The 15,008-nt window shown below is 39.1% G+C and overlaps 1 protein-coding gene across 2 annotated transcripts in view; it reads right to left on the reverse strand.

Annotated features, from left to right (window-relative positions):
* The window catches only part of smtnb (smoothelin b), a 309,229-nt gene that overhangs the window by 219,259 nt on the left and 74,962 nt on the right, over positions 1 to 15,008 (reverse strand). For both annotated transcript variants that reach the window (XM_073065779.1, XM_073065778.1), the window contains exons 2-3: positions 13,424 to 13,584; positions 2,511 to 2,604 (exon numbers count right to left, since the gene is read on the reverse strand). In XM_073065779.1, coding sequence (XP_072921880.1) covers positions 2,511 to 2,604; positions 13,424 to 13,584 — 255 coding nt within the window. The remainder of the gene's footprint in view (positions 1 to 2,510; positions 2,605 to 13,423; positions 13,585 to 15,008) is intronic.

The raw sequence follows: 15,008 nt of genomic DNA on the forward strand, positions 1-15,008 counted from the left end.
TCAGATGACTATGTAAACTCTGAAGACCAAGTTAGAAACGTTGTTAAAATGAAGATATGGGTACAGAAAAGTTTTGCGGAATGATGAATGCTGCAGATGACAAATAAAATAAATGGACTAAACTACCACTTTCTGCACTGCAATTTCTTCAAAGTTAGTTTCAGTCATCTATTGGAAATTAGTTTTACAGATGCTCCCCAAAAGGTTTTTCTGAACTTAAAAATGAAGCATACCAAAAAGCCTCTGCAAAGCAGTTTTTCCTCAGTCTTATAGAAAAGGTTTACTTTTTCCTAATGGGATATATTTTATGAAACTTAACTGCATTTACTTTGGTCTCCTTTAACAAAATACTGAAAGTGGTGTTCAACCTGATGGCATGAATATCGATTTCTCCTTCTGGTAAAAATATTATTCTCTCCCCCTCCGCCCTTCTTCTATTCCTCACTCTGGCCTCTTACATCTTCTCACCAGTCTGTCACCTCCCCCCTGGGTCCCCTCCTCCTTTCCTTTCTCCAATGGGCTACACTATCTCCTGACGAAGGGTCTCAGCCCGAAACGTCGACAGTGCTTCTTCTTATAGATGCTGCCTGGCCTGCTGCGTTCCACCAGCATTTTGTGTGTGTTACCCTATCTCCTATCAGTTTCCTTCTTGTCCAGCCCTTTACCTTTCTTGCCCACCTGGCTTCAGCTAGCACCTTCTAGCTCTTCTCCTTCCCGCTCTCCCATCTTTTTATTCTGGAGTCTTCCCGCTTCCTTTCCAGTAATGAAAAAGAGTCTCAGCCAGAAACGTTGTCTGCTTATTCATTGCCATAGACGCTGTCCGACTTGCTGAGTTCCTCCAGCATTTTGTGAGTGTGTAGCTTTGTATTTTCAGCATCTGCAGACTTACTTGTGTTACAGAAAGGGATTCTTTGATTTTCATTGCAAAACCAGAAATAACAAGCTAGGTTATTGCACCACCCAGTGGTCATCCCTACAAACTTCAGAAAATATAATTTTCCTATTTGGAACTTTAGAAACAAAATAGTGAAGATAGCTAATTAATTCACTCCCATTGCACATCTTTATTAATTATGCTCATTTTCTTTTTCCAATTAACTTATTGACAAGATGACATCCTTGCTCGGACATGATCAGTGGCAGGCTAATGACTTTCACAGGAAAGCAAAATTGTTAAATACATAAGGAACAGAGAATACATTTTTTCCTACCAACTTCTGTAAACAGCCTGAAGACAACTTAAAGATGAACTCCAGAACATTTGTATTCTTGAGAAATACTGCATGGTGATTGCTGATGGAGAAGGCCAACAATCCATCCTCACCCAAGGATCATATGGTGTCACTGAATAGCAGGAAAATTGACAGTTCATTCCCACTTTGGTTTTGGGGCTTTGGGGCATTGTGTCTAATTATAGCATCTATACTGCCAGATTAAGGATTGAATCAAGCATTTCTTCTGTTTGGTTTCAAAACTGGCAATCATTAAAGCTGAAGACAAACTCAAAAATAGTTCAAAAAAATAATAGAAGTACAACCAAAATTTGAAAAATTATGACAATGATGTTGGAAATTTACAGTGATTGTCAATGTAATGTGCTGGTACTAAAGTAGATAAACATTCTAAACTGGTCAGGTCAAAACATCTTATCAATCTAGGTCAAAAACTGGGCAACTTACTTCATTGTAGTTGCAAATAAAAATTGACTTCTATTATGATGAGCGATCTGCCAAAAAAATTCCAACCTGTACATTGGAATACCATGTAATGTTTAAAGTTCAAGTTCAATTGTCATTCAACCGCACATGAAACAGCCAAATGAAACAGCATTCCTCCAGGGCCAAGGTACCAACAGTCACAAACCACACAAGGCACATATAGCACATATAAGATAGCAAGTACATACAAGATATCAGTAAAATACAGTCACACCAAAAAAAAATAGTCCAAGAACCTAAGTTGCAGAAGTCTGCAATTGAACACAATGCAGCTTACTGAGTGAACACTGGGGAGCAGCACCAATTCCAATGCCGCATCATACCACCTCCAGTGGAGTGCACTGACTCCAACACCTCTCTCAATGCTTGAAGACTAGTCTATGCAGCTGCCCCACTGTTTGCCAATAAATCAGTGAATCAGACTTGCAGCATTCCATATTAACAATGTCCAACAGGTCTTGCGATCACAAGAAAAGCAACTAAGATGCTCATTGGCTGTTAGACTGAACACCGCCTTCATGCACCCACTCTTCCAACGCCTCTCTGATGCAGGCAGCAGCATGATCTGCACCAAGTACAGCTCGTTCAGCTTCTCTGCTAATAAACTAATGGGGTAGACCTGCAGAACTTATCAATCTAAGTTTTAATGTCCAGCAGGGTCTTGCGATTTTAAACAATACACTTAAAAAAGACAATAACATCTTTGACTGACCTTGTACAAGTCGCTGCGATTGTACACATCTTACTGGAAGCTACATATTAACATATTGTCAAAGAAATAATTCTGCTCACCAATGTTGTTAGCTCATCAATGTCATCAATGGACTCTAGTTTTCCTGAAAGCTTATCCAAGGACCCTTTCTGATCTTCTTCTTGTCTGTGAGATCTGTCAAAACATTCAGAAAGGAAAATTAAAACATCAAGCTTTTGGGTCAAAGATAGCAGTTCACAATCAAACTCCATATTGAATTAAGGGGCATTATACATACACATGTAATCTTTTAAAAATTACTAGTAGATTTCATAAAATATTTTCAAACCTTTGTACCCTCACTTCCTTTTGTACACATCCTCCATTTATTTTGCCTCAGACACTTTTATGTCCTGTGGCTCACAAAGCCAATGCTTAATCTCTGCACGATTCAATTAATTCAATATTAATTTGTGTCTTGCCTATTTTACTATGCAAGTTGATGTCATTATCTACACTTTTGAATATCTTGATTTCTTCATAAACATATCACAGTATGTGGCTGTCAGCATTGCAACAATCCGATTTCAACATCCCAGAGATAAATATAAAATGCCAGCTCATGCCACTGTTCTCCAATGGCTCTTTATTCCCCCAGTTGTATTCACTTGATCATATTAATATGCATGCATTCATAAGCAGACTATCCTCTACCCTTTCTTTGCTTCTTGCTACTTTCAGTGTACAGTATTGCCTATTTCAGTGTAATCGAAACATCTCTCACTGAACGCACCAGTTTCTCATTAACAACCTGCTCTTCCATCACCTCTGTCAGGTACCCTTCCTCCTTCACTTTCTCCCATGATTCACTGTCTTCTTCTATCAGATTTCTTCTTCAGCCTTCACCTCTTTTAGTTATCACCTCCCAGTTTCTCACTTCAAATCCCACCCACCCACCCACCATCCCCTTTATCTGGTTTCACCTACCTTGTACTCCTTCCCCTCCCTCCACCTTCTTTTCCGGCTTCTTCCCCTTTCCTTTCCAGTCCTAATGAAGGCTCTCAGTCAAAGTGACAACTGTTTATTCACAGATGCTGCCTGACTTGCTGAGTTCCTCCAGCATTTTGTGTGTGTTGCTCTGGATTTCTAGCAGCTCCAGAATCTCCTATGTTTATGACCTGCTCTTCCATGATGTCATCCAAATCTTCTGTCAAATCTGACAGAGAGCTAAGCTTTTGACCACCTACCTTCACCTCCAACACCACTCTGTTGTGCTTTCACTATAGCTTATTTACTGCTAAAACCTTAACTTGTTTTCAATGGACTTGACTATTCAATGTTCTTAGATTACCCTAATGTGATATTTTCTATGTACTGGAACTTATGTAAGATCTGCTACCTATATTTAACATGCATGGTGCCCATTTACCACAGAGGCCATTTACCCAAATTGTCTCCTAGTCTAGCAATGCCTCAACTTTAAAACTTTCAGCCATCTATTCAACCTTTTCCAGCCCATGTTGCCAAGCACCTTGCATTTGTCAACTACTTGTTCATCTCCATTTATAAGCATCCTACCATTGCTGGAAGTACTTTAGATTACAATATGCTAAGTTGTTGAGTTCCCCCCCCCCCCCATTATCCTTTAAAATAAAAACATAGGAACATTAAAAAATTGGAGCTGAAGGGGGCCATTTGGTGGCATATGCTTTTTTCACCATTCAACAAGACCACAAATGCTGTTTCACCTCAGACACAATCTTCCTGCCCAATCCCCATTTGCCTTGATTTCTTCAATGTCCAAAATACCCAAATGTAGAACCCTTATGGATAGAGGCGAGAGTTTATAATGGAGGATAAAAAAATGGCAGAAAACTGGTATAAAGAATTTAAAGACACAAAATTTGAAAGAAATGTAAGAATACTACATTGGGTGGCACATGACACAGAATTCCTCCCAGCACAATTGGATGGTAGAATTACACATTGGACAAGTAAGGGAATCACCTCATACTGTACAATATCCTCCATTAAGGGTCTGAGTCCTTTCAACAACTCAGAAACGTATCACTTAAAGAAACAAGACTTCTTTAGATATCTTCAACTAAGACAATATTTTAATAATATTAAAACTATTGGAGAGAAAGGGTTAATTCTGATTAATATATTCATTGATGTGTATAAAGGTAATATTAAAAAGAAACTGATAACCAGGATTTACTTGATTTTACAATCTAACAGGGGTCTCCGTTTTTTAAATCAAAAGCGGGAGAAAGAAGCCAACATAAAATTGACAGAACATGATTGGTTAAACATATGCAGCACACATTTGACTACTTCAAGCTCAGGTCTGTGGAGGGAATTCACCTGGAAGAATAAGCTGGAAAAACAGAGCTTTTCTAAAACGCCTTCCAGAGTATGTAAATTTGAAAACGCTGCTTGAGCAAGAGTAGTGTGGACGGGGTAACCGGAGATTTCTAGAAACACTGTCATGACGTGCCAGAACAGATGGCGGCATTTTTCCTGAACGCAACCCCCCACACAACCTAACAATTTCAGAACCAACAGCAACGAGACTTAAGCCAGAAGAATTAGAAATGACCTCACCAAATACTTTGACCCACAACTCACTGAATAAATAAGTATACTCACTTTGCCCTGTTTTCTGTCCTTGCTTATATGAAGGTGGTTTACCTATTTATGCAAGAACTTCTGACAATAGACGTGTAACAGCCTAATGTAACATTGTATGGAAATACAAGTTAACACTGATGCAGACATGTTTTATACATTTAACAAGGTGCTTTATTATTGCAACAGAGTTAGTCAGTTTTTCAACGTTCATCGTAAGCCGGGTCATACTGTCTGTGAACTCCCTGTCGGTTGCCTCTATATGTTCCAGTATTTGTTTTTTTTTAAAAAAAGTTTTAAGTCCTCCTGCGCAAGAGCCAACAGCTGTCCGTCATTTGGCAATTTCCTTTTAAGTTTTTCTAGTCTGTAACAGCACAAACGTGGACTTTCACAGCAAGATTCGACACCAAACATGTCGCTTGTTTTCTGTAGATGTGTCCTGTGCATGCCCAGTAGGAGGAGATACGCCCAAATACCCATTTTAATGTGGACGGAGGTATTTTCAGAAACGCTTGGTGTGGATACCTATCGTTTTTACGCGAAACCAGTGTTTTCAAAATTATCCGGTCTAGTGTGGACATAGCCTTAATATACTGAATCTATCAATGATTGTTCTTATTGAATTCAGTGTCAGGGCCTCAATAGCCCTTGAGTAGAAAATTCCACATATCAAGTGAAGAATACTGAAGTCCTTTGAAACATCACCACTACCCAACCGCTCACCATTCAATAATACTTTACTGCTTTCTCACCTCACATTTTTCTAGACTATATTGCATTTGCCATACTCTCAGCTATTCAGTTAGCTTCATTACAGTCACTTTGTTTTTAATAATCCCACTTATCTTAGTATCATCAGAAAACTTGGAAATATTATATATGGTTCTCTCAGCCAAATCATTGACAGAGATTGTAAAAGCTAGGTCCTGTTGAATCTGATGGTATTGCTCCAGAGGTTCTTCAGAAATCATAACTGAGGTATTAAACTTGGTAACTATGGTCATTTTATTAAGCATTTCAAGAACAAAGAAAACAAAATTGTGTTTGTTTCCTACTCCGACTAGAATTAACAACATTGCAGTGATAACAATTAACCTGCATTACAGCCAGATTCAAGTGGTGAGATACCCTGCTACAGAGAAACTGAAAGGCTTCTAGGAAGTACAGAAGCAGTTATACTACAATTACGAGAAAATTTACTGAACAATTACACACATATAGAATCATATTCAGAAGTCTCCCTTTATGGTGACGATCTTTTACTTTTTATATCAAACCCGATCACCTCCTTAACCCCCATGTTCTCACTCCTTAACAAATTTAGCCTGTTTTCAGGATATAAACTTAATTTACACAAGAGCAAACTTTTTCCAGTAAATGGAGAAGCACAAGCACCAGAGTTCCATAACCTCCCTTTTAAGGTAGTGAATAACCAATTTACTTATCTTGGCGTCACAGTAACAAGGAATTATAAGCGTCTTTTTGGAGAAAATTTCGCTAATGTGTTAAATCATACAAAAAAGAGCCTAGCACAGTGGTCACCCCGTCCATGTCCCTGATGGGCCAAATTAATGTTGTCAAAATGAACATCCTTCCTAAATTCTTATACATTTTTCAATCCATAACAATTTTCATTCCTAAAGTCTTCTTTGACTTGCTAGACTCAGTCATATCATCCTACTTATGGAAAGGGTAAGCATCCCCGACTGAATAAAGTCTATCCCCAGAAATCTGAAAGTGTAGGGGGCATGGCTCTACCCAATTTCCGCTTATATTACTGGGCAGCTAACATACACTATCTCATCTTTTGGTCTCATTTCCACAACCAATCTGACTGCCCAATATGGGTGGCAATGGAGCTGAACTCTTAAGAATTTCTCTATTTCCGCACTTCTTGGATCTGCACTCCCTTTTCTTACGCCTAAACCAATTGCTAATCCTGTTATCTGGCACACCCTGAGAGTATGGGTTCAGTTCAGAAAGTGTAGTGGTCTCCATGGCTTCTCTCTTCCAAGTCCTATTCTACATAATCACCTCTTCCAGCCTTCTATACATGAATCAACATTTCAAGACTGGTATAGAAAGGGCATCAGGTGCTTTAAAGATCCTTTTATAGACAACTGCTTTGCATCATTTGAACAATTGTCTGCAAGGTTTAACATACCCAACACTCATTTCTTCAGATATTTGCAAATTAGACATTTTATCAGCCCTTAGTTGTCAAACTTCTCTGAGGCACCCGACACAAATGTTGTTGATATGTTTCTTTGCATGGCTCCATTGCGCAAAGGTCTAATGTCTACTATTTGTGACAAGCTAGCGGCTCTGAGGGGAGCCCCCCCCCCCCACCTTGACAAAATTAAAACTGCCTGGGAGCAAGATTTAAATTTTTCACAGTCAGATGATGGATGGGATTCAGTTCTCAAGTTAGTTAACTCAACTTCTTTATGTGCCCACCACTGCTTGTTACAGTTCAAGGTCGTACACAGGGCCCATATGTCTAAAACTAAATGATCTCGCATTTACCCAGATGTTAATCCCTGCTGCGACAAATGCAAAAGGGGCGAGGCTTCCCTTATTCACATGCACTGGACATGTCCTAGCTTGGAAAGATGTTTTCCAAACTCTATCCCAAATACTTAATTACAATCTGGAACCTAACCCTTTGATTGCTCTTTTCACCACCTCCGGAGAGGGAGACACATACCTAAGTCTGACCAAAGGTCACATACTGTCTTTTGCCTCTCTTTTGGCCAGGAGTGCAGTCTTGCTCAGGTGGAGGGATGCTGCCCCGCCCACCCATGCTCAGTAGTTTAGGGACATCATGTCCAGTCTATAATTTGAAAAGATCCATTATTCAACTCTCAATTTGGACATAAAGTTCCAAAAGGTGTGGGGACCCTTTCCTGAATATTTTCAGAATTCCCAGCCAAACTAAAGGTTCATCCCTTTATTCCTTTCCTCTGGACATAACTCCCTGACTTTCAGCACTCTCCAGTAGAATTCTACAAACACAGACGGGTAAACATATGTGTTAGGAAAATACATCTTCTCTATACCAATGCAGCTCTGTGGGGATAAAGGTTCTGTTTAACCCTTTTTGCTAATGCAATGATGGCTTGGAGATGGGAATTGTGAGGGGTAAGTCGGGGCAGGGAGGCAACCAAAGCATGATTGTACTATGGGTGCATCTCTTTCATAGATGTGAATTGTACATTTGTTATGTACTGCGCAAGCCTCCTTTGTACTATGCTTTCTTGATTTAAAAAAACAATAAAAATATTGCGGAGAAATAAGGCTGCTGTTACGCCTTATTTGTAATTGCATCAATATGTTGGGCCCAGGATAGATCCTTAGAGATGTTGACACCCAGGAACTTGAAACTGCTCGCCCTTTCCACTTCTGATCCCTCACTGAGGACTGCTGTGTCCTACTCTTGCTTAAATCCACAATCAATTCTTTGGTCTTACTGATGCTGAATGCAAGATTGTTACTGCAACACTACTCAGCCAATTGATTTGTCTCACTCCTGCATGCTTCCTCGTCACCACCTGAAATTCTGCCAACAATAGATTAGATGGCATATGAGCTGTGCCTAGGCACACAGTAGTGAGTGTAGAAAGAGTAGAGCTGTGGGCTAAGCACACATTCTTGAGGTGCATAAGTGTTGATTGTCAGTGAGGAGGAGATGTTATTTCCAATCTTTACAGACTGTGGTCTCCCAGTGAGGAAGTCAAGGATCCAGTTGCAGGGGAAGGTACAGAGGCCCAGATTTCTGAACTTTTTTGATTAGAACTAAGGGTATGATTGAGTTGAACACTGAGCTGCTAGTCAATAAACAGTCGCATGACATAGGTAGTACTATTGCCCGGGAGATCCAAGGCTAAGTGGAGAGCCAGTGAGATTGTATCCATTGAATCATTTTATTCTCACTCTTTGCTATGTCCAATAATCAAATCTCAGATCACATTAGTATATTAGCACTAACTTTATGACCTAAGCTTGCTAACTAACTTTCTGGGTGGAATGCAGAAGCCAAAAATTCAAATCTACCACATCCACTGGATGACACTTATCTATTAGCAGCATCATCAAAGTTCCAGTGAATCACTCAAGGACCCCAAACTGCTCTTGCATATTTGTTTAGAAACCACCAATGCAGACTCAAGGCTTTCTTTGTTACCAAAAAAAATACAAGGTTTTTCACCAGCATTTTTGAATGGCTATCCGGGCTGAAGACTGAGAGGGTACACAAGATAGGCTAGAATGCAATGAACTAGCTGAGGAAACTTAACAAGTTCATTTACTTATACTGTACTTTAATCTACATTTTCCCATTCTCTTGCTTTTCAAACCAGTGCAAGAGTTCATGAATTGACTAAATAGTATCTTTTCCTAAGCACACATGTTTATAATTTCTGTTATTTTTAAGCTTTCTGGCAAGCTGCTTTTGTGGCACTTGAAATAATTGATCCATGTTTGCCAAGATTTCAGATTTGAACAAGCATACAGATTTAAAATAACAAGGATTAAAATGTTCCTAATTTTTGGCCTTCTAAGAAGCATTATGTAATTATTTTGACAGAAAATGTTAACATTTAATATCTGGACAAAAAATAGATAAATGGCCATTTTGACTCCTGAAGACATACCAGTTAATCAACCAAAATACATTTATTACCAAAGAATGTATAAATTCTTTGGTAATAAGCAAACACCTTGAGATTTGTTTGCTTACAGGCAGTCACAAAGCAAGAAACTCTAAGCACTCAATTAAAAAAAGACCACAACAGAAAAAGAGGAAAATAAAACATATCATAGAAACATAGAAAACCTACAGCACGATACAGGCCCTTCAGCCCACAATGCTGTGCTGAACATGTACTTACTTTAGAAATTACCTGGGGTTACCCATAGCCCTCTATTTTTCTAAGCTCCATGTACCTATCCAGGAGTCTATTAAAAGACCCTATCATATCCACCTCTCCACTGTTGCTGGGAGCCCATTCCACATACTCACCAGTCTCTGCGTAAAAAAAACTTACCCTGACAACTCCTCTGTACCTACTTCCAAGCACCTTAAAACTGTGTCCTCTTGTGATAGCCATTTCAGCCCTGGGAATAACTCTCTAACTATCCACACAATCAATGCCTCCCATCATCTTATACACCTCTATCAGGTCATGTCTCATGCTCCGTCGCTCCAAGGAGAAAAGGCCAAGTTCACTCAACCTGTTTTCATAAGGCATGCTCCCCAATCCAGGCAACATCCTTGTAAATCCCCTCTGCACTCTTTCTATAGTTTCCACATCCTTCCTACAGTGAGGTGACCAGAACTGAGCACAATATTCCAAGTGGGGTCTGACCAGGGTCCTATATAACTGTAACGTTACCTCTCGGCTCTTAAACTCAATCCCATGGTTGATGAAGGCCAATGCACCATATGCCTTCTTAACCACACAGTCAACCTGCGCAGATGCTTTGAGCATCCTATGGATTTAGATAGATAGATAGATAGATAGATAGATAGATAGATAGATAGATAGATAGATAGATAGATAGATACTTTATTCATCCCCATGGGGAAATTCAACTTTTTTTCCAATGTCCCATATACTTGTTGTAGCAAAAACTAATTACATACAATACTTAACTCAGTAAAAAAATATGATATGCATCTAAATCACTATCTCAAACAGCATTAATAATAGCTTTTAAAAAGTTCTTAAGTCCTGGCGGTAGAATTGTAAAGCCTAATGGCATTGGGGAGTATTGACCTCTTCATCCTGTCAGAGGAGCATTGCATCGATAGTAACCTGTTGTTGAAACTGCTTCTCTGTCTCTGGATGGTACTATGTAGAGGATGTTCAGAGTTTTCCATAATTGACCGTAGCCTACTCAGCGCCCTTCGCTCAGCTACCGATGTTAAACTCTCCAGTACTTTGCCCACGACAGAGCCCGCCTTCCTTACCAGCTTATTAAGACGTGGACCCCAAGATCCCTCTGATCCTCCACACTGCCAAGAGTCTTACCATTAATACCGTATTCTGCCATTATATTTGACCTACCAAAATTAACCACCTCCCACTTATCTGGATTGAACACCATCTGCCACTTCTCAGCCCAGTTTTGCATCATATCGATGTCTTGCTGTAACCTCTGACAGCCCCCCGCACTTTCCATAACACCCCCAACCTTTGTGTCATTAGCAAATTTACTAACCCATCCCCGCACTTCCTCACTATGGCACACCACTAGTCACAGCTGTCAAGTCAGAGAGACAATCATCTACAACCATTCTCTGACTTCTTCCTCAAAACCAATGTCTAATCCAATTTACTACCTCATATTAATTGAACATTCTTTACCAACCTCCCATGTGGGACTTTGTCAAAGGCCTTGCTAAAGTCAATATAGACTACATCCACTGCCTTGCTTTCATCAAATTTATCCCAGGCTACTGTGGAAGGCGAGGGAGAAGAATGCTGAGCCTTTGGCAATGATCTTTGCATCATCAATGGGGACAGTAGAGGTTCCGGAGGATTGGAGGGTTGCAGATGTTTTTCACTTATTCAAGAAAGGGAGTAGAGATAGCCCAGGAAATTATAGACCAGTGAGTCTTACTTCAGTGGTTGGTAAGTTGATGGAGAAGATCCTGAGAGGCAGGATTTATGAATATTTGGAGAGGCATAATATGATTAGGAATAGTCAGCATGGCTTTGTCAAAGGGAGGTCGTGCCTAATGAGCCTGAATGAATTTTTTGAGGCTGTGACTAAACACATTGATGAAGATAGAGCAGTAGATGTAGTGTATATGGATTTCAGCAAGGCATTTGGTAAGGTACCCCATGCAAGGCTTATTGAGAAAGTAAGGAGGCATGGGATCCAAAAGGTCTTTGCTTTGTGGATCCAGAATTGGCTTGCCCACAGAAGGCAAAGAGTGGTTGTAGACGGGTCATATTCTGCACGGAGGTCAGTGGCCAGTGGTGTGCCTCAGGGATCCGTTCTGGGATCCCTTTCGTTCATGATTTTTATAAATGACCTGGATGAGGAAGTGGAGTGATGTGTTAGTAAATTTGTTGATGCACAAAGATTGGGGGTGTTGTGGATAATGTATTATCATGCAAGCAATAGCATTCCAAGCCAGACTGAATTCTTAGATCTGCTCCCCGGAGCAGCCAGAGTCATAAGCCCAGGCCTTGTTCATATTATTTCATCAAAGTAGCAGGGCAAAAACACCACGGAACTTGTAGAAACGGCAGCCACCGATGAGAGCAATGAACGTCATGTGAGAATGAGCAAAATCAGCCCAAACCTTGCCTCCGCACTCAGGATTTCCAGTTTATTCCCTACTGACAAATTCTCATGGTCATGGGGACTGATTAATATAAAATGTATAATTAAGTAAGCGATCAAAAAATAAGAATTTTCAGAATAATAATCATTTGTAAGGCAGTGAGAGGTGGATGGGAAGTTGCAGGTAATGAGCCCATTATCTATATTCACCCTGGGACTTGAATTGTAAATTTTAGGAATGTTGTCAAATTAACTTTGATGAGTAACAGCAGCTCATTTATAGATGGTATTGGAGAAAATGAATTCTTTCAATTGGTGGATGGCTTAGTTTGAGCACAAACAGTCACTCTTACTAACTTGGCATAGTCATAATTCCTCTCAATTACCACTGCAATATGATGTTGACTGAACCCTAGCTGAAATCAAAGGTTCAGAAATACTTATAACATATCCTGTTGAGCATTAGAACCACATACACACAAGAAAGTCTGCAGATGCTGGAAATCAAAAGTAACATACACAAAATGCTGGAGGGACAGCAGGTCAGGCAACATCTACAGAAATGAATAAACAGTCAACGTTTTGGACTAAGACCCTTCTTCAAGCACCATTGTAGTTTTTGCCCTGCTTCTGAATATTTTTAATTTGTATTGCTAACTGATAATTCACATGATCTTCTTTTTGAACAACAGCCTTTCTAATATTTTCTAATACTACATATATGGTGCCCTCCATGCGCAACTCAGACAGGTAGCTCAATATAAATATTGTTCCTTAAAAGTAAAATTGAATTCAATCATAAGGTGCACTTTTAGAAATGATGTTCTATTAATTTTCCCCAACCCTAATCTAATGCTCCCGTGACAGCACCGAATATGCTTTTGAATATGGCCAATTTCCTTCTGTGGCCTGGTCAGTTTCACAGCTGAGTCATAATTACAGATGAGACAGTGTTTAAAATCAGGAAAAAACTACAAATACTTCTCAAAGTACTTATTAGCAACATTTACTTATTCTTGCAATACAAACCAATATTCATTTAAGCAGCGTGTAGCTAAATTCACTGCTGTATTTCAAACACCCTTACCGTAAATGATTCTCCTTGTTTTCAAGGCATTTATTTGTTCTTTCAGAACGAAAACGTTTGGAGGATAATGCTTCCTCTGATCTTTTCAATTCTTTCCTCCTTAGTTCATAAATTGTGGAACGAATAAGTCTGCGTTCATCAAAGTCATCTGTCACTTCAAGCTGTTTCAGGAAAAACAAAAATGTACCGTTAGAGTCAAATGTTTTGGATAAAATCAATTCTCCAAATCTAATCCAGATAAGGAGTGAAATGGTGCCTCAGATTGTGAAATTAGTTTTCTTAATGAAAAGTTGAAATGAAACCAGTAGTTAGCATTTTCATATCTTTAGACAAGTTGGGGAAAAAGCATCATTCAGTTATTGTAAAATTGTTTAAGATGTTGGCGAGGATTAAAGGGGTAAAATTCTATTTACATACATTACTTAACAAAAGGGAACTTAAGGTGACTATTGCAATAAGTGAACTTTTATGGTGACTCACTGCAATTTAGAAAAGGATTTCAGCCAACTTATGTACGCCAATGTTCTACAAATTACCGTGGGTTAAATACACAGATATTTACTCGCCCAGATGGAGCTCCCCAAGAGAGTACTGTGAGCCAACATCATGTACAGATGGGTTCTTCCTCACTATGTGTAGTGTCCAGCATGAAGCTTAAAAATGTACTCTTCGTGCTTAGTTAACATATATATTGCGAGCCCATTTGTAAAGATTTCAAGTTGGGAATTGGCTATTGTTCATTGTTATAACTATTCCTCAGCAATGTAGCATATATGAAGAAAGTTCATTCAGATAGGGGCATTGTTAACCCTTGTCCCACAAGAGGGGTGAAAGGCTGATGCAGATTTAACTCAAGTGTGGAGCATTACAAGGTCAAATCTTCAAACAAAAGAAGGAAGCAACAGAAATTACATGGGTAATGAAGAATTGCAAACATGCACGCAATCAAATCTTTCTTCAAGCCTCTTTCTGACAGCTAAATAGGAATAATTGCTGCAAATCTGACATTAATGAACAATTTCAATGTGTTTAGTGAGAAAGAAAACTGAGGTACTTAAAACTAATATGGTGTTAAATGACGTTCACAATTTATCAACTGTAGGTCAAAGGAACTTTTCCAAGATTATTAAAGAATTTAAATGAGTCACAATGATGGTTTATATGATCTAAACTTTGTCATGAAATTAAATGAAAGTTCATAAGTTTTTTGGATAAGTTTATGGAAAATTAAAATGTCTATAACTTGCAGCCAAGAATTACATTATGTTCTCATAATTCGCAAATGGCATTCATAATTAAGCTTAAAGGCAGTTCTAAGTGAAAAAATGAGAAAACTTTCCCTCCATCTACTTAGTGATTCTTAAGCTGTTAGATGATGAAAAACATCAATTCAACATCTGGTTATTCAGTCTCTAGAAATGAAGCCATATAAAGAAGTGGAAAAAATAAAAGGAGCTTCCTAGAACATAATAAAACAAACCATTCCACAGGCTCACACACAGAAATTCAAACTCCAGAAACACCTTCATCCTTAAACAGCCAGCCTTCTGATAGTCTGTTCATCAACACTGTAGGTCCCTCGGTC

Source organism: Hemitrygon akajei, chromosome 14 (assembly GCF_048418815.1).
Source record: "Hemitrygon akajei chromosome 14, sHemAka1.3, whole genome shotgun sequence".
Taxonomy (NCBI): domain Eukaryota; kingdom Metazoa; phylum Chordata; class Chondrichthyes; order Myliobatiformes; family Dasyatidae; genus Hemitrygon; species Hemitrygon akajei.